At 39.4% G+C, this 19,225-nt stretch overlaps 1 protein-coding gene across 2 annotated transcripts in view; it reads right to left on the bottom strand.

The window, feature by feature from the left end:
- The window catches only part of LOC133049097 (ATP-binding cassette sub-family C member 4-like), a 120,592-nt gene that overhangs the window by 48,696 nt on the left and 52,671 nt on the right, over positions 1 to 19,225 (bottom strand). The window contains exons 16-21 of one of the 2 annotated variants that reach the window (XM_061132996.1): positions 18,459 to 18,496; positions 17,693 to 17,787; positions 14,260 to 14,406; positions 8,404 to 8,460; positions 7,826 to 7,905; positions 4,103 to 4,253 (exon numbers count right to left, since the gene is read on the bottom strand). In XM_061132996.1, the coding sequence (XP_060988979.1) occupies positions 4,103 to 4,253; positions 7,826 to 7,905; positions 8,404 to 8,460; positions 14,260 to 14,406; positions 17,693 to 17,787; positions 18,459 to 18,496 (568 nt within the window). The remainder of the gene's footprint in view (positions 1 to 4,102; positions 4,254 to 7,825; positions 7,906 to 8,403; positions 8,461 to 14,259; positions 14,407 to 17,692; positions 17,788 to 18,458; positions 18,497 to 19,225) is intronic. The other variant, XM_061132997.1, reaches the window with a different exon arrangement.

The following is a 19,225-nucleotide window of genomic DNA, read 5'->3' as shown; positions in this document are numbered from 1 at the left end:
TGCTGAGTTTTCCAAATTTGCTGGCATATTGAGTTTGTAGCAAACTAACAGCATCTTCTAGGATTTGAAAGAGCTCAGCTGGAATTCGATCACCTGCACTAGCTTTGTTTGTAGTGATGCTTCCGAAGACCCATTTGACTTCACACTTCAGGATGTCTGGTTCTAGGTGAGTGATCACATCACCGCTGCTGCTGCTGCTGCTGCTCAGTCGCTTCAGTTGTGTCCGACTCTGTGCGACCTCATAGACGGCAGCCCACCAGGCTCACCCGTTCCTGAGATTCCTCAGGCAAGAACACTGGAGTAGGTTGCCATTTCCTTCTCCAATGCAAGAAAGTAAAAGGGAAGTCACTCAGTTGTCCAACTCCTAGCGACCCCATGGACTGCAGCCTACCAGGCTCCTCCGTCCATGTGATTTTCCAGGCGTGAGTACTGGAGAAGGGTGCCATTGCCTTCTCCAGATCACATCACTAGTTGTTAATATTTTCTTATTTCTTCTTGTTCAAGGTCTGGTGTCTTTGGCAGTGGCCTGCAAGTACTTTATAAGTGTCAAACTCAAGAAATTCTCATACCGCAGAAACTGAGAGATTTAGAACACTCACTGCCCAAGATTAAATAAGTTAACCTACCTAAGTGGTCGAGCAGATGTCAGACCCGACTCTGTTTTATTCCCAAGTCTGTACCTGTGTACTAAGTCATTTCAGTCATGTCTGATTCTTTATGACCCTATGGACTGCTGCCCACAAGTCTCCTCTATCCATGGAATTCTCCAGGCAAGAATACTGGAGTGGGTTACCATTTCCTTCTTCAGGGGATCTTCCCACCCCAGGGATCAACCCTGTATCTCTTATGTCTCCTACACTGAGAGGCAGGTTCTTAACCACCAGCGCCACCTAGTTCAGTTCAGTTCAGTCTCTCAGTTGTGACCAACTCTTTGGAAGCCCCTTATTCCCAAGGCTGGGCTTTTATTCACAGCTGCAGTGTCTCTGAGGGAGAATAATCAGGGTTAAGGATACCCATGTGTGAATACATGCATTTTTCTTCAGACTTCATTATTTATATTCAGAAAACTCCCAGATCTAACTCAGGTAATAACTAACAGCCTTTGCCATTACCGTACGTCTTATTAAGCACCAGAGATTGAACAAAGTTCCTGGGAATCTTGTATGAGAACATCTTAAAACAGCAGACTTAAGGATCCATGGTCTGAATACACCTGAACAATGTGCTAACCCACTGCAAACAAAGCCTGTGGCAGACATTGCTAGTTGATCACAGGAGCCTTTCAAACAGAATTTGCATGTGACTTCATCATTCAGGCACTGCTAAATGCGGAGTGGACCAGACCATTAAAAAGAATGAAATAATGCCATTTGCAGCAACATGGATGGACCTAGAGAGTGTCACATGAATGAAGTCAGACAAAGAGGGAGAAATATCATATGAAATCCTTTATATGTGGAATCTAATAGGAAATTATACGAGTGAGCTTACAAAACATAAACAGACTTGTGTACTTAGAGAACGAACTTATGGTTGCCGGGGGAAGAATGAGAAAAGATAGGGAGTTTCGGATGGACATGTACACAGTGCTGTACTTAAAATGGATAATCAACAAGTATCTACTAAGTAGCACATGGAATGTTAAGTGCAACATGGATGGGAGAGGGGTTTGGAGTAGAATGGATACATGTATATGTATGACTGAGTTCCTTCATTGTTCACCTGAAGCCATCACAACGTTGTTTGTTAATTGGCTATACTCCAATACAAAATAAAAAGTTTAAAAACAAACAAAAAAGAATTGGCTAGAGAAACACAATCAAACGCCATCTAGGTTTTATGCACTGCTCTGTGACTACTGCTATGGTCAATTTTGCAAAAATGTTCTCAATAAACCCATTATAATCAGCTGCATATTCATCATTCAGATGAAAATGTCAGCCTAATCTTCTAGAGGCAACTAGGCAGCAGGATCTGAAACAAAACCTCAGGACTTCAGTAGTCCTTCAGAGCACAAAGAAGAAGCAGGTTTATGCCTTCTGGCCACAACAGTCAGACAAGTGAACTTACAAAACAGATGTCCTTACAAAACAGATGTATGGTATCCTTCCTTTTGCTGGTGGTTCCAGCAGTGACCTTAAGATATACTATCAGTTACTATTTAGAGAAAACAGCAGTGTTATTATTTATGGCACAGACACACCACCTAGAGAGAGAACATAGACAATTCTAATCAACTAGCCACCACATGTGGTTATCTGGGGTGTGGAGGAGGGGGTATCTGGATTGAATTTACAGTCTAACATTCCTGCAGCCTACTAGGGTACCAAAAACTCCATTATTCCACAGGGATGGGGCCAAAGTTTTCAGACTCTTCAGATGAAACACTGAGAAAATCCTGTACTGCTTCTTCATAAAAAAGGCCTCAGGAGGTGCCCTTCACTCCACTTCTGTGTGGAGAGGAAATCTTAATCATATGTTCCTTCTGGAATAACCCCTCTTTGAATGTACCAGAGATCTGCTTTTTCCAACAAGACTATTGAATGACTCCAGCTCATGTGCACCCTCAAATCATAAACATCTGAAGCCTTGTCTACACAGAAGACTGGATAGAGCTCATCACTTCCTCTTCTGCCTCTCCAGGTCCTACCGTGCTACCAAGTCACATCAGCAGAACGCCACACACCTGGACTCTACTGCTCCCCATCCATTGAAACACCTCACAAGACCAGACTTCACAGGAGTTCAGCTAGTTCTCTTGATGAGTGAAAACTTCTAAAGCTTTTATAAAACAGATGATCACTATACTTTCGGCAAATAATTAGAATAAGTATCTCTTAAGCATTTTTTATTATTAAAAACAAAGTACACAAATGCCACAATAAAGGGAAAAAACTCCTTTGACTGGATGAACTTAGGTTTTTTTCCACTTGGTAGATACAAAGAACAATGGGACTCATATTCTTCTCTTCTTGGCTTGGTTTCTAGAAGGTTAAGTCGGCATTAATTTGTAACAATTATTCATGATTCGGGTCTCTGATATAAACATCTTCCTTCCTTATTTTTTGGCTATAGTTCTTATAACTTTTAAAAAAATATATAACAATTCTACTTTTATTTTTTAATATTGATGAAATATGTACATTAATAATCAGATAAATTCAATTATTTCATATCCTTGATTACCTATAGAAGGATTAGTCATAAAATGCATTCTCCATTATTATTATTATTATTTTTTTGGCTGCACTGTGTGGGATCTTAGTTCCCCAACCAGGGATTGAAGTTGTGCCCCCTGCATTGGAAGCACAGTCTTATCCACAGGACCACCAGAGAAGTTCCTGTCCCTCATTATTCTACAAGTAGGAAACTGATTGGGATAATAAACCAAATGCCTACCAAACAAATTCCCCGTCCTGGGTCCTCCTAGGGGAATGTTTTTCATATCGTATCTCATAGAGCTATTCCCATATAGCATCATTTATATGAGAAGTTTTGAGAAAGGAGGAACCACAAACAGTGTGGGATCACTCCAAATACTGGTGATGATAAAGAATGAAGCTGAAAATAATAGGATTTATCTTTTCAATACATTTAACAGTTGCAACTTACTTGGACATGTAAATGAATGTATTTTTCAAATATATCACTTCTGACATACCTTTCCTTAATGTCTCCTTTCCTTTTCTTAATCTTTTACTATCCTTGTCATCTCTAGTAGGAGAAGAAAAAATGTCATCTTCAGGAGAAGAAAAACTCCCATTTTCCTTCTACATTAGTTCCAACATGATGAAATGTTTCATTTTTAAGGAAAGTATTTATAGAGTGGATAATCTGTTAGGCAGTATGTCATAAACAAGACAGAATGGTCCCTGTCCTCACTGTGCTCACATTCATCTTCTTTGTGCTAAAATGCAAAGCTGCAGCTGACTTTTTAAGGGCCACACTGACTCACAGTGGCCATCACATTCAATTACATAACGTCAACTTAGTGAGAAATTCCTGAAGATAGACTCTCTGGAATTTCAGGGGTATGGTTAATTACAGCATAAATGGAAGCCAGCCTGCATTGCCGTCCCAACCTGAGAGCCCCAGTACTCACCTTCAGATTCCAGGCGTTTCACATCTCGTGATGTCCTTAAGAAATACCACTGGACAACAAAGAAAATCATGCCGAAGGGAATCACAAGTATAGCAACCCAAGGAATCACAGCCACCATGACACCCATCACTCCAATCACAAGTAGAAATGTCTGAAATCGCAAAAATAAATACAGAGGGCTCCTTAGGAAGGACACTTTTCAAACTTTAATGGGCTGTTTTGTTAGGATTAAACTCCTTCGCTCGAAAGACTCCTTTCGCATCCTAAGAAATAAAACTATAGGAGGTCCTCATGATGTTTATTATATGAACCAAACACTATGATAAGAACTTTCTCAGTATTCTTGTTCACTTGCTAACTTGAGCCTGACTTTTTGTGACCCCATGAACTGCAGCACACCAGGCTTCCCTGTCCTTCACCATCTCCCAGAGTTTGCTCCAACTCATGTCCATTGAGTCAGTGATGCCATCCAACCATCTCATCCTCTGTCATCCCCTTTTCTTCCTGCCCTCAATATTCCCAGCATCAGGGTCTTTTCCAGTGAGTTGGCTCTTTACATCAGCTGGCCAAAGTATTGGAGCTTTAGCTTCAGCATCAGTCCTTCCAATGAAGAGTCAGGGTTGATTTCCTTTAGGATTGACTGGTTTGATCTCCTTGCTGTCCAAGGGATTCTCAAGAGTCTTCTCCTAACCACAGTTCAAAAGCATCAATTTCTCAGCACTCAGCTTTCTTTATGGTCCAGCTGTCACATCCATACATGACTACTGGAGAAACCATAGCTTTGACTAGATGGACCTTTGTTGGCAAAGTAATGTCTCCGCTTTTAATACACTGTCTAGGTTTGTCATTGCTTTTCTTCCAAGGAGCAAATGTCTTTTAATTACATGGCTGTAGTCACCATCTGCAGTGATTTTGGAGCCCAAGAAAATAAATTCTGTCACTGTTTCCATTGTTTCCCCATCTATTTGCCATGAAGTGATGGGATTAGATGCCATGATCTTTATTTTTTGACAGAGCTCCCACAATTAGGAGTCCAGAAGCATCAAGGGGTGAGTTTCTAGATGTCTCCCTCCCCTGGGTGACTGGAGGACACCCAGGAGGGGAGGGCTTCAGGCCTGACTCACACCTGTACCTCAGGACCTCAAATCTATCCCGTTTGTTGAAGGGAAGAAGGGAGAGAGGGAAATATCCTCACCACCTCACACACACCTAACTCACAAACTTAAAATCCAAACAACCAGCAATATATCCTCAGACCCTACATTCCAGATGGACCTCTCTCCTGCTTCAGTCAAACTCCTTCCAAAAGTAGCCTGTCTTCACCTCAACTCCCTTCACGCCTCCTGGATTTGCAGCCCTTTGCAGTCTGGCCTCCTCCCATCTGAAGCCTATTCCACAAGTCACCAGAAGCCTCCTGATTTGAAATCAACTGACAATTTTCCAGGGACTCACCCTGTTATTTGAGTTGAACAGACTCATCCTTCCTAATTAGGCTCCCCAACCTAATTCCTCCTTTCTCCCTTGCTATTCATTGTATGTCTCCTCTCCTCCCCTTTCTCTCTGCTTTCTCTTCGAGTATCCAGCCTTCTTATCTTGACCCCTAAAAGTGCTTCACTCTCCCTGGGTTTTTATCTTCACGGATTCAGCTACTACCTGCTCAGTGGAAAATACACAGGCTCCTTGCTCATCCCAGGTCTCTCCCTCGAACACCAGACTCTTACTTCCAATGACCTGCAGGACGCCTCCACCTTCAACTTCAAGATAATTGAACTACAGGGCAGAGCTGGGATTGGAAATCAGTGAAACTAGAATTTTATCTCCTCATTACTGAGACTGGATCCTACAGAAATCAGGTAGCATCTATCTCTGTCCTTCTATATGTCATGCAAAAATATGTGACTATTCTGATTATGACCACTAACTAACCATATACTAAGCACACGGAGGAAACCCAACCTTGGCCTAGCTTGTCATTAACAAAGATACAGAGCCTTTCACAAAATCTGTTCAAAGTTATTCACAATCACTGTTAAAATATAACACTGTTTTTAGGGAAGATTTGTTTCTGGGGATAAATTATGTAGTTCAACTCAGCAGGATGCACTTATAAAATAAGTTTGCTAAATCCACAGCTGATTCATGTCAATGTATGACAAAACCCACTATAATACTGTAAAGTAATTAGCCTCGAACTAATAAAAATAAATGAAAAAATAAATTAAAAAATAAAATAAAATAAGTTTGCGGAAGAGACAAAAAAAAAAAGAACAAACAGACATCTCTGCAGTAAAAGCACTCTGCCTCCAAATCTAAGCTTAATTCACACTGGTAACAGTGAAAGCCATGCCCACAAGCTACACTGTCTGCAGTCAGATATTGACTGCTGCATTTCTGTGCTCAGCTTTTGATAATGCATTTCACTTCTGAAATTAACAATTGGAAAGAAAATGAAAATCCCCCACAGATTTAATCACTAAAAAGTTGACAATATTAAATAACAGAAAAAAACACTCCACATGAGCAACAGTACTGAACAAAGAAATGAGAGCTGAGATGACCCAACATCATTCTTTAGAACCTCAAATTTGCAGACAAAACAAAGGCTGGATAGACAGTATCCCTGTAGTTCTCTCTCTCTCTTTTTTAAGACCCCCTTAAGACAGAGCAATCAACTTGTTAAAAGAAAAACTGCCTACAAAAACAAAAGACATTTTATGAGATGGCTTTGATCGTGGAATTGAATTACTGGCTTAAAGGCTTCGTATCTTCAATAACTGCTCTCTATTGTACTTGCTGGACTTCCCAGGTGGCTCAGTGGTAAAGAATCCACCTGCCAGTGCAGGAGATGTGGGTTTGATTCCTGGGTCAGGAAGATCTCCTGGGCAAGGAAATGGCAATCTGCTCAAGCATTCTTGCCTGAAAAATCCCATGGATGGAGGAGCTTGGCGGGCTACGGTCCGTGGGGGTCACAAAATACTTGGACACAACTTAGTAACTAAACAACAACAACATTGTCCTTGCTAAAGTATGAATTTCACCTTATTTTTACCACTTTTCTCTTTGTAAGTAACCACACCTGGCTTTATCCAAATAAAATAGAGCAGTAAGTATTTGTCCTCCGTGGTAATACAATGTATCAGCTCGTGCTCAGTCATGTCCAACTCTTTGTGACCCCATGAACTGTAGCCCATCAGCTTCCTCTGTCCATGAAATTCTCCATGCAAGAATAGTGGAGTGGGTTGCTCTTTCCTCCTCCAGGGGAATCTTCCTGTCCCAGGGGTCGAACTCACATCTCTTGCATCTCCTGCACTGGCAAGCAAGTTCTTTGCCACTGAACCACCTGGGAAGCCTGACACAATGCATAATTTAGTTAATCTAGGCTATCTTTCCATGAGAAGTAATTATTTCTGTATTATGAAATGTGCTCACAGTAAAGGGAATCTAGTGAGACACCTGGAAAGCAGAGGGAGAACCACTTGCCCAGCATGTCGCTGCTTCAGACCAACCTTGATGTGACTGTGTAGCCACTCCTGCCCCAGGAGTTACTCGTGTTAACTCAGCCTCCCAATCACAGCTGCACCTCTCTCTCATAAGCATGACCTTACAGAAGATAACAGGACACATCACCAGGCTGAAAGGCCCACCCTCAGCCCTTCTGAAATGGCCTTGAGAAAGAGGCACTCTGCTATTCTCTCTGAGAACTCGACAGAATTGGTACATTACCTGGATGAAATCTTGAAATATCTGGGGCAGCAAGTCATCCATATGCCCAATGTCTTTGGAGAAACGATTTAAAATTCTTCCTATAAATAAATAAATAAATAAATAAAATTCTTCCTACAAGAACAGGATATGAGAAATTACTCATTTCCTCAGCTAGGAAACAATTCACAACAAATCAAAACACTATTTTTAATAGCATTAATAATACATATAGCTATATGTATTTAGGGACTTCCCTGGTGGTACAGTGTCCCCAGTGCAGAGGACATAGGTCCAATCCCTGGTCCAGGAAGATCCCACATGCCGCAGAGCAACTAAGCCTGTGTGGCACAACTATTGAAGCCCCTGTGCCTAGAGCCTGAGCTCCACGAGAGAAGCCACTGCAATGAGAAGCAGGAGCACCACAATGAAGAGCAGCCCTGCTTGCTGTAAGTAGAGAAAGCCCATGCGCAGCAACAAAGACCCAATGCAACTATATATAAATAAATCTTAAAAAAAAGAAAGATGTCTATTAAAAGACATCTATTAAATATTTAATGTATTGGACTTCCCTAGTGGCTCAGTGGTGAAGAATCCACCTGCCAATGCAGGAGACAAAAGAGATGGAAGCTCAATCCCTGGGTTGTCAAGATCCCCTGGAGAAGGAATGCAAGGATTCTTTAATATCCACAAATCAATCAATATAATACACCACATTAACAAATTGAAAGATAAAAACCATATGATTATCTTAATAGATGCAGAGAAAGACTTTGAAAAAATTCATCACCCATTTATGATTAAAACTCTCCAGAAAGCAGGAATAGAAGGAACATACCTCAACATACTAAAAGCTATATATGACAAACCCACAGCAAGCATCACCCTCAATGGTGAAAAATTGAAAGCATTTCCCCTGAAATCAGGAACAAGACAAGGGTGCCCACTCTCACCACTACTATTCAACATAGTGTTGGAAGTTTTGGCCACAGCAATCAGAGCAGAAAAAGAAGTAAAAGGAATCCAGATGACATGATCCTCTACATAGAAAACGCTAAAGACTCTTCCAGAAAATTACTAGAGCTAATCAATGAATATAGTAAAGTTGCAGGATATAAAATTAACACACAGAAATCCCTTGCACTCCTATATACTAACAATGAAAAAACAGAAAGAGAAATTAAGGAAACAATACCATTCACCATTGCAACAAAAAGAATAAAATATTTAGGAGTATATCTACCTAAAGAAACAAAAGACCTATACATAGAAAACTATAAAACACTGATGAAAGAAATCAAAGAGGACACAAACAGATGGAGAAACATACCGTGTTCATGGATTGGAAGAATCAATATTGTCAAAATGGCTATTCTACCCAAAGCAATCTATAGATTCAATGCACTCCCTATCAAGCTACCAATGGTATTTTTCACAGAACTAGAACAAATAATTTCACAATTTGTATGGAATTACAAAAAACCTCAAATAGCCAAAGTAATCTTGAGAAAGAAGAATGGAACTGGAGGAATCAACCTGCCTGACTTCAGACTCTACTACAAAGCCACAGTCATCAAGACAGTATGGTACTGGCACAAAGACAGAAATATAGATCAATGGAACAGAATAGAAAGCCCAGAGATAAATCCACGAACCTATGGACACCTTATCTTTGACAAAGGAGGCAAGGATATACAATAGAAAAAAGACAACCTCTTTAACAAGTGGTGCTGGGAAAACTGGTCAACCACTTGTAAAAGAATGAAACTAGAACACTTTCTAACACCATACACAAAAATAAACTCAAAATGGATTAATGATCTAAATGTAAGACCAGAAACTATAAAACTCCTAGAGGAGAACATAGGCAACACTCTCTGACATAAATCACAGCAAGATCCTCTATGACCCACCTCCTAGAATATTGGAAATAAAAGCAAAACTAAACAAATGGGATCTAATGAAACTTAAAAGCTTTTGCACTACAAAAGAAACTATAAGTAATGTGAAAAGACAGCCCTCAGATTGGGAGAAAATAATAGCAAATGAAGAAACAGACAAAGGATTAATCTCAAAAATATACAAGCAACTCCTGAAGCTCAATTCCAGAAAAATAAATGACCCAATCAAAAAATGGGCCAAAGAACTAAACAGACATTTCTCCAAAGAAGACATACAGATGGCTAACAAACACATGAAAAGATGCTCAACATCACTCATTATTAGAGAAATGCAAATCAAAACCACAATGAGGTACCATTACACGCCAGTCAGGATGGCTGCTATCCAAAAGTCTACAAGCAATAAATGCTGGAGAGCGTGTGGAGAAAAGGGAACCCTCTTACACTGTTGGTGGGAATGCAAACTAGTACAGCCATTATGGAAAACAGTGTGGAGATTCCTTAAAAACTGGAAATAGAACTGCCATATGACCCAGCAATCCCACTTCTGGGCATACACACTGAGGAAACCAGATCTGAAAGAGACACGTGCACCCCAATGTTCATCGCAGCACTGTTTATAATAGCCAGGACATGGAAGCAACCTAGATGCCCATCAGCAGATGAATGGATAAGGAAGCTGTGGTACATATACACCATGGAATATTACTCGGCCGTTAAAAAGAATTCATTTGACTCAGTTCTAATGAGATGGATGAAACTGGAGCCCATTATACAGAGTGAAGTAAGCCAGAAAGATAAAGAACATTACAGCATACTAACACATATATATGGAATTTAGAAAGATGGTAACAATAACCGTATATGCAAAACAGAAAAAGAGACACAGAAGTACAGAACAGACTTTTGAACTCTGTGGGAGAAGGTAAGGGTGGGATGTTTCGAAAGAACAGCATGTATATTATCTATGGTGAAACAGATCACCAGCCCAGGTTGGATGCATAAGACAAGTGCTCGGGCCTGGTGCCACTGGGAAGACCCAGAGGAATCGGGTGGACAGGGAGGTGGGAGAGGGGATCAGGATGGGGAATGCGTGTAACTCTATGGCTGATTCATATCAATGTATGACAAAACCCACTGAAATGTTGTGAAGTAATTATCCTCCAACTAATAAAAAAATTAATTAATTAATTAAAAAGTCAAAAAAAAACAAAAAAAATCCCCTGGAGAAGGAAATGGCAACCTGCTCCAGTATTCTTGCCTGGGAAATTCCATGAACAGAAGAGACTGGTGGGCTACAGTCAATGGGACCACAAAAGAGCCGGACGTGATTTAAGAATTAAACAGCAAATTTAATATATTACAAATTCAAATGTAGTAAGCTGATTTCTGTGTAAAAAGAAAGAGAAAACAGGATGATACCTAAAGAGAAACAAAACTACCACCAAATGGCAGTGGCTGGGGAGTTGAAACTGAGCCCTGATTTTTAAAAGAATGGAGGAATCTTGTGGCAGTATCAAGAAGGGTTGGTGGATTTCAGAATGTTCCCTCCCTTTAGATTCATCCCATTTAAGACTCAATCCAAGTGCTAAATTGGTAAAACAATTGCAAAATACCTAAATTAATCTGAATGTTACACTAACTTTACTTTAATTATCAAGATTAGTTTTCCCAAGTGATACTCTTTAAATCAACATAATTATAACCTCTCTGTATTTTTTTTTCCCCTCCAGATCATTCACAGCACCCCACATTTGGGGAAACTGTGAGTTTTGACCATTTCCAAGTTGTGAGTTTACTACTGGGTTAATAGAGTCGTTATTTTCAGAGGTGTACCAGGTGTGACAAGCACAGACTTATGAATAAGCATCTAAGAAGATCAGAGGGATGTAGGCAGGAAAATAAATATATTACTAAATGACTAAGGATCACTTATCATTGATTTTATGTCCCTTTTCAGAATCCACAACAATATTATATCCACAACAATCTATATAAAGGATGCAGGATTAGAATATGAGAACTAATTTCTATTAAGTATCTAGTGTGAACTTAAAATACCACTTGCCACATCAGTAAACAAAGGATTCTGCAGCCATGAGGACTCTGCAGTCACCCCTGCAAGGGTGGTGCACCCTGAGGAGACACAAGATGAGAAAGCAGAGGGTACTGGCCCCAGACCAGGGAGGTGCACATCAAAGGAACTGCAACAAGGAGGAGCCAATACTGACTCCATGTTGGATCTGTTTCTTTGACCATTGCTGTTCACTGCTTTTGTCAGGGAACCCTGCCCCTCTGCCTCAAAGGTAAACTAAAGTGACTTTTTTCCGCTCACAAGGGGACAATCTGACCCTCACCACCTGTGAATGGCTGCAGAAAAGAAAAAATTAACAAATCCCCTCCAATTTTGCAAGGTAAATGGCTTTACTTCCTCGCCTCCTCTCCTCTGTGTTCTATAAAAGAACCAGACCCCAATAAGATGGTTATTTTGAGACATCAGTCTGCCAGGTTTCCAAATAAAGTCACTATTTCTTGCTTTAACACATCAGCTACAAGATTTACTGGCATTGTAAGGTGAGCAGAGTGAGCTTGAACTTGGTAACAAGTAACACCAGTCCATGTGGTTCTTTCTCCATGCCATCACATACCAGAAACAAAGACACCATAAACAGTCTATTACAAATTCTACTTTTGAAAATAAACACAGGGAAAAGTCCAACTTAATGTGCCACCAAAAGAGTAAATAAGTGATGCCCCGAAACCTTTGGGCGTATCTTTGCAGCACTTAATTGGGCTTCTATTTCTCGAAGGAATGAAGTTCTGATAATAGACACAGGATGGGGAAACAATATTTACACTGGTATGCCTGCTGCTCTAGGATTAGTGACCTTGAAGATTTAAACTTGGTTCCAAATCCTTGAATAATAAATACATCAGCATCTGGAGAATCCTACAGGTCATCATCAGCCTGTTGAACTGTGGTCAGGAGCACTCAGAGGCTGTGATAACAGAAACTCTGTCCGACTTGATGCTCCCAAATTTATAACCATAGCTTTCACATTAACAGGCAAAGTAGAGCGGCTTCACAGCCACAATAGCATGGACTCCTCCAATCACTTCCTTGCTATGGCTTCATAATATGATGACATCTGTGTGAGCCTCTGCACCTTACCATCCTGTGCTCCACACAGTGCCTGGACTAAACAACATGTGTTGAATAAATCTGCACAAGATGCTGCCCTAAACAGTCTTATTTAATCCTCATGACAGCCTTGTCAAACAGGAAGGGCAGCAGTTATTCCCATTTCACAGGAGAGGAAGTTCCCAGACACTATGTCATTACCCTCACTAAGGTTCATTAGGTACTGCCTGTGTGCTAAATGCTGTGAATATATTAACCTGTTTAATGCCCACAAAATCAAGATATTGGTAAGTGTGTGAATAATATCCTCATTTTATAGGTAAGAAAATCGAGACACAGAGAAATTAAATAACTTGCACATAACTATTAACATAAATATAACTGGTTATTACTATTAGTAACTAGCACCAGGACTGAACCTAGGAAGTTGGCTCCAGAGTCCATAGTTATAACCATGACAACATCCTGCCTAGAGATTTGCCTGCCCCGTAGCATCCACTTACTTTGACCTTGATCATACAGCTAGTTGATGACCAGGCAACTCCTGTCCTCTCTCCAGTCACGTCCCTGCCTTGACAGGTCCTGTCAATCATGACCAGGGCAAAAACAAAGCCGCCCTGGGCCTCAACACAAGTCTAACCAACTGAACAGAGTGGGCATACATGCTGATGAACTAACTGTTCATAGAAATCCAGGTCAGGAGACTACCTTCCAAAGCAAGACAGATCAAAGGCCTCAGAATGAAGGAAGCAAACACTGGGAAACCTTCAGGGACACCCTTACTTAGTAATGAAGATCCACCTGCTATGTACCACAAGACCTCTTAAATGTAACCAAAATGCCACTGTAAAACTAGAGGGTTGATTTGATTGAAAAGGATATTTACCTTTCACTGATCTTGCATTTAAATGAATTTTCCATTACAATTCAGGTAAACCTCAAAATATGAGCACATGCCAGAGTTCTGTGGTCCCAGAAATGGATGGACAGTGAAAGAAAGAAACACACAGCCTGTCTCCTGCAGAGATGTTTCTGGAAGAAGGTCCTTCCTAGTTAGCTTAACACCATGTAACATGGCCACCATTCCAACAACTAGTCATAAGCATTTCAACACATTTGCATTGTATATTGGGTATATATAACAAATGGACTCCTAAATCATCCTGCAAAGTAAATGTTAATTTTTTTACAGATGTGCATAAATTGGAATAAAAGCTTATATGCTCCTATATTCAGATTTTTTTCCTACCAATAAAAATTATCAATGAAGCTTTTTGTAGAAAATGAAAAAACATAGACAGTGATTTTCTTCCAAGCATATCTTCCATTTCCATTTTCAAATATGAAAATGTAATCAGGCACTAAATGTGTTAGTAAGACATATTCATTGAGAAGCTTCATGTCTGACTTACCTATTGGATTTCTATTGAAGAACAATACTGGAGCTCTCAAAATGCTCTCCAACATTTTGTTGTGCAAAGTTTGTGAAGAATTAGCAAGGATGTAGAATATCAGCAGAGACCTTGTAATGCCAAAAAGGATGGTAGATACAGTTAATCCTGAAATAAAGAAACGTCACTCAGCACAAGATCTCTATCTTATCCTCAATGATGCTAAAGCATAGTAGGCAGTTTATAAAGATACAATACATTTTATTCTATGGGTAAAATTTACATAGAAATTTACATACACATAGAATAATACAATTTTATATATGTAAATATAAATATAGTAAATTCTGTAAGAGTTTAATGCTTTCACAAAATACATTTACAAAGAAGAATATAAAAATCAATGTTTTCCTCTCACTAAATAGAAACAACACAGGGGTAAAAATATCATGTTACCTACAGTTTCATTCTAAGCTTTCCTAATTCAATTACAAGTTCTAATAAAAACTCACAAGATTGATAATTGCAAAAAGTAGTTGATCTTCTTCTCTCCACATTTCAAATTTCACTATTTACAACATGTCCCACAATCTAAAAGTGAGGTATGCTTTGGTACCAGCATGTGAATTAATAGGGAATAGGAGAAATGATTTACCATTTCCCTATAATTTACAAGGAAATTTACTTCCATGTAAAGTAGCTTCTTAAGAACCTACTGTATAGCACAGGTAACTACTCAATGCTCTGTGGTGACCTAAATGGGAAGGAAATCCAAAGAGGATACTGTATTATTGGTTTACTTTTCTGTACTGTAGAAACTAACACAATATTGGAAAGCAAGTATACTGAGATAAAAATTAATAAAATTTTAAAATATTAAAAATAAAGTAGCTACTTCTAGGCCCAAGTAACTTTAAAGAGTATAAAAAGACCACGTTAAGTTGCAAGTGGACAATCTCTTAAATAATTGAATTGTAAGAAACTACAAATTATATTCTGGCATGAGATAATTAATCTAAACAAGCAATTAATCTCTCACTAAGTGTTTGATAGAATCCCAAAGCATTTGTAAACAAATATAATCATGCAAATTTACGTTTTATCAATAACATAAATGAACACTACTATGCATATAAAAATTAAAAGAACCTCTAAACATCTCTTCAATTCACAATGCTAAATAGAGTTGGGGTAACTTCTGTAATAAATATTCCACCAAGCACTTTTTTCCATTCAGCTGACCAGTATTATTTAAATTCTGAAAGCTGCTCAAATTCCTGAATTCTATTAACAGGCATTTGGCTTAGCCCACTGTCCTATATAGATGTGTAACAGAATCCCTTCCTTCTTCTCTAAGCTCTCATTGTCCACCAATTCAGAAGGTAAATTGTTGGTGGATTCAAGTTTCTTAACAAGTAAACAAAATAAATGCCAAATTTCAATGAGTGGATTTTTACATAACACATGCTTTGTTAATCTTTGTACAAGCATTTGTACAAGTAAACTTTGAAAAGCATTTTCTGTGAGGATATTTAAATTTTTATTTAGTCTTTTTAAAAAATTTTATTCAGGTATAGTTGCTTTACACTGTTGTGTTAGTTTCTGCTGTACAATGAAGTTAACCAGCTATATGTATACATAGATCCCCTCCCTCTTAGACTTCCCATCCCCTCATCCCTCCTCTAGGTCATCACAGAGCACTGAGCTAAGCTCCCTGTGCTATATAGCAGCTTCCCACTAGCCATCTGTCTCACACATGGTAGTGTATATGTGTCAGTCCTAATCTCCCAGTTCATCTTCCCCACCTCCCTACCCCTCGCCAGGTCCACACATCTGTTCTCTATGTCTCTACTCCATTCCTGCCCTGTAAATAGGTTTATCTGTACCGTTTTTCTAGATTCCATATATATCCATTAATATAAGCATTTTGTTTGTTTTGCTCTTTTGACTTACTTTACCCTGTATGATAGACTCTAGGTCCATCCATGTCTCTATAAATGACCCACTTTCATTACTTTCTATGGATGAGTAGTATTCCAGTGTATATATGTACCATAAATGAAATGAAATGAAAAGACAGTCCTGAGAATGGGAGAAAATAACTGCAGACTAAGCAACTGACAGGGATTAGTCTCCACAATATAGAAGCAGCTCATACAGCTCAATATCAGAAAAAAAATAATAAATAAATAAAAATGGGCAGAAGACCTAAATAGACATTTCTTCAAAGAAGACATACAGATGGCCAAGAGGCACATGAAAAGATGGTCACCATCACTATTGGAGAAATGTAGATCAAAACTACAATAAGGTATTATTGTAGAATGGCCATCATCAAAAAATACAGTCAGAATGGCCATCATCAAAAAATACACAAACAGTAAATGCTAGAGAATGTGGAGAAAAGACAACCCCCAGTCAGAATGGCCATCATCAGAAAATACACAAACAGTAAATGCTAGAGAAGGTGGAGAAAAGGCAACCCCCTTGCACTGTTGGTAGAAATGTAAATTGATACAGCCACTATGGGGAACAGTATGGAGGTTCCTTAGAAAACTAAAAATACAACTACTATATGACCCAGCAATCTCACAACTGGGCCTATACCCTGAGTAAACCATAATTCAAAAAGACACATGTGCCCCAATATTCATAGCAGGAATATTTACAAAGGCCACGGCATGGAAGCAACCTAAATGTACATCAACAGATGAATAGATAAAGAAGATATTTAAAATTTTAGGTGAGATACCCTTTAAGAAGTACATAATGCGATATATATTCTAAACATTCTTGTGAATAGAGACAGTCACGCTAATATTAGTCTGGCACACCAAATGTTAAATTAATCACACAGTTGGGGAGGAGATAACACTGTGATCTCAAGGTAAGAAAGAGGACTCTAATCCCAGACCCTGGATTTCCCCTGCTTAGCTTCTCTGGTAATTAGTAAAGCCCAAGAGATGAGCAGTGCGGTAAAGGGGAGCTTTGCATATCTGCGAGGGAATAATGCTTTTATCTGGGACCCATGCTGCCAGAGGATTTCACCCAAGATCAATAAAAGCCAGGGGTTATTTAGACTGAATTGGAACAACCAGAACCACAGGGTGGGGATTCATTTCTAATCCCCTTACCCATCCATATAGATAAATGATTTAGCTAAAGCAATCTATTTAATAGACAACAGCCATGTATTTCCAGGGGCTGATTTTCTGAATGTGCAATCCTGGTTTAACTACCAAAATCCAGTACAGAGCAAATTAAAAGTCTTCATTCAACCTCTTTTCTTCTAGTAGATCTTTAAAATAATTATTCTAATTAATTCACAGAGTAAATGAGACTAAGACAATCTGTTAAGACATTGCTGAATTACTCTGGAAGCCCTAGTTTATCACACAGACTCATTATAAACACCTTAGACTCTGCTATAATGGAGCAGATGACACAACTTTACCTGAATAAACTGCTAAGAACCAGTTCAGCACAAACATTACATCTACGGATTCTTCTACATTTGTCCCAAAATACAGGCCACTTTTTACATTTGCCCTATGGAACAGGGAAGAAAAGATATTACACTATAGATTATACATAGAATTTACACAAATATCAAAAAAATTTACCTCAATTCAAGAAAGGTATTCTATGCTCTAAAGTGTTTCCCAGCTCACAAGACCCTGTGTGTATCTCCCTTTTAAAAATCTGAATCACAACTTTCAGTTTTCAAAACTGTCTGTGAAGACAGACTTAGAAAATGAACTTACAGTTGCCGAGGGGAAGGATAATTAGAGAGTTTGGATGGTCATGCACACACTGTTATATTTAAAACAGGTAACCAACAAGGATTTATTGTACAGCACATGGAACTCTGCCCAAGGTCATGTGGCAGCCTGGATGTGAGCGGGGTTTGGGGGAGAATGGATACATATATATGATGACTGAGTCCCTTCAATGTTCACCTGAAACTATCACAATGGTGCTGATCGGCTATACTACAATGCAATATTAAAAGTTCAAAAAAAGAAAAAAAAAAAACTTTTTGTGAATAAGCTGCTAAAGGGAGGGATGTGGGAGAGATCACAGGGGGATCACACACCACCCGCAGGAACTTTCATTTTTCTTCAGGGAAACTACGTGAGGGTCAATCCCCCTGACTCTGTGTAAAAGTGAGGCTTCGTACAGAATTTACAGCACTTTCAGTCAGACCAAGAATCACTCACCACTTTAAAAGCCACCAATCCTGCAGGACATAGGCAACCTGGAGCAGGAAACAGCAATCACTCAGACGCAGATGTTACTGAGCCTCACACCCGCTCACCAGGATGGGGTGTGGAAAGGCTCCAGAAAACAGAGACGGTCCTTCTGGCTCCGGTCTGTGCCAAGTCCCACACCCCAGATGACCACAGGTCAGGGGAGGGCATCTTACAAGTTAATATCTTCAAAAGAAATCTTCTTTTCCCTGGAAGACTTTGCTCCCCAAATATAATGTATTTCAATGCAAATTCAAATGGACTGCAAAAGGCAGTAATAACAGTACAAGTGTTGGGATTTTTCAAAACAAAAAGCTTGACAGGTACCGTGATGGTCAGTGCCAGTGTCAGCTTGCCTGGGCCAGTCTCCAATGATTCAACCAAACACTTGTCTAGATGTTGCCACGAAGGTAGTTTGTGGATGTGGTTCACATCCATCATCAGAACTTCAGTAGAGATCACCCTCAACACTCTGGTTGCCTCATCCAGTTAGGCAGAGGCCCTAAGAGCAAAACCTGAGGCTTCCTGGGGGAGGAAGAAATTCTGCCTCAAGACAGCAGGTTCCAGCCTGCAGGCCTTCTTTTCTGATTTCACATTCACCAAGCTAGATCCCACAGCCTCATGAGCCACTTCTTTGAAATAAATCTCTTAATACACAAAAATAATCATAAAATACAGTATAAACAGTATGTAAATATCAACCTGGGTACACAAATCAAAATAAACACCCTTACATA

This window comes from Dama dama, chromosome 30, assembly GCF_033118175.1.
Source record: "Dama dama isolate Ldn47 chromosome 30, ASM3311817v1, whole genome shotgun sequence".
In the NCBI taxonomy this organism is placed as follows: Eukaryota; Metazoa; Chordata; class Mammalia; order Artiodactyla; family Cervidae; genus Dama; species Dama dama.
Note: the sequence above shows the minus strand (reverse complement) of the source record. Positions and strands in the feature narration are given on the sequence as shown.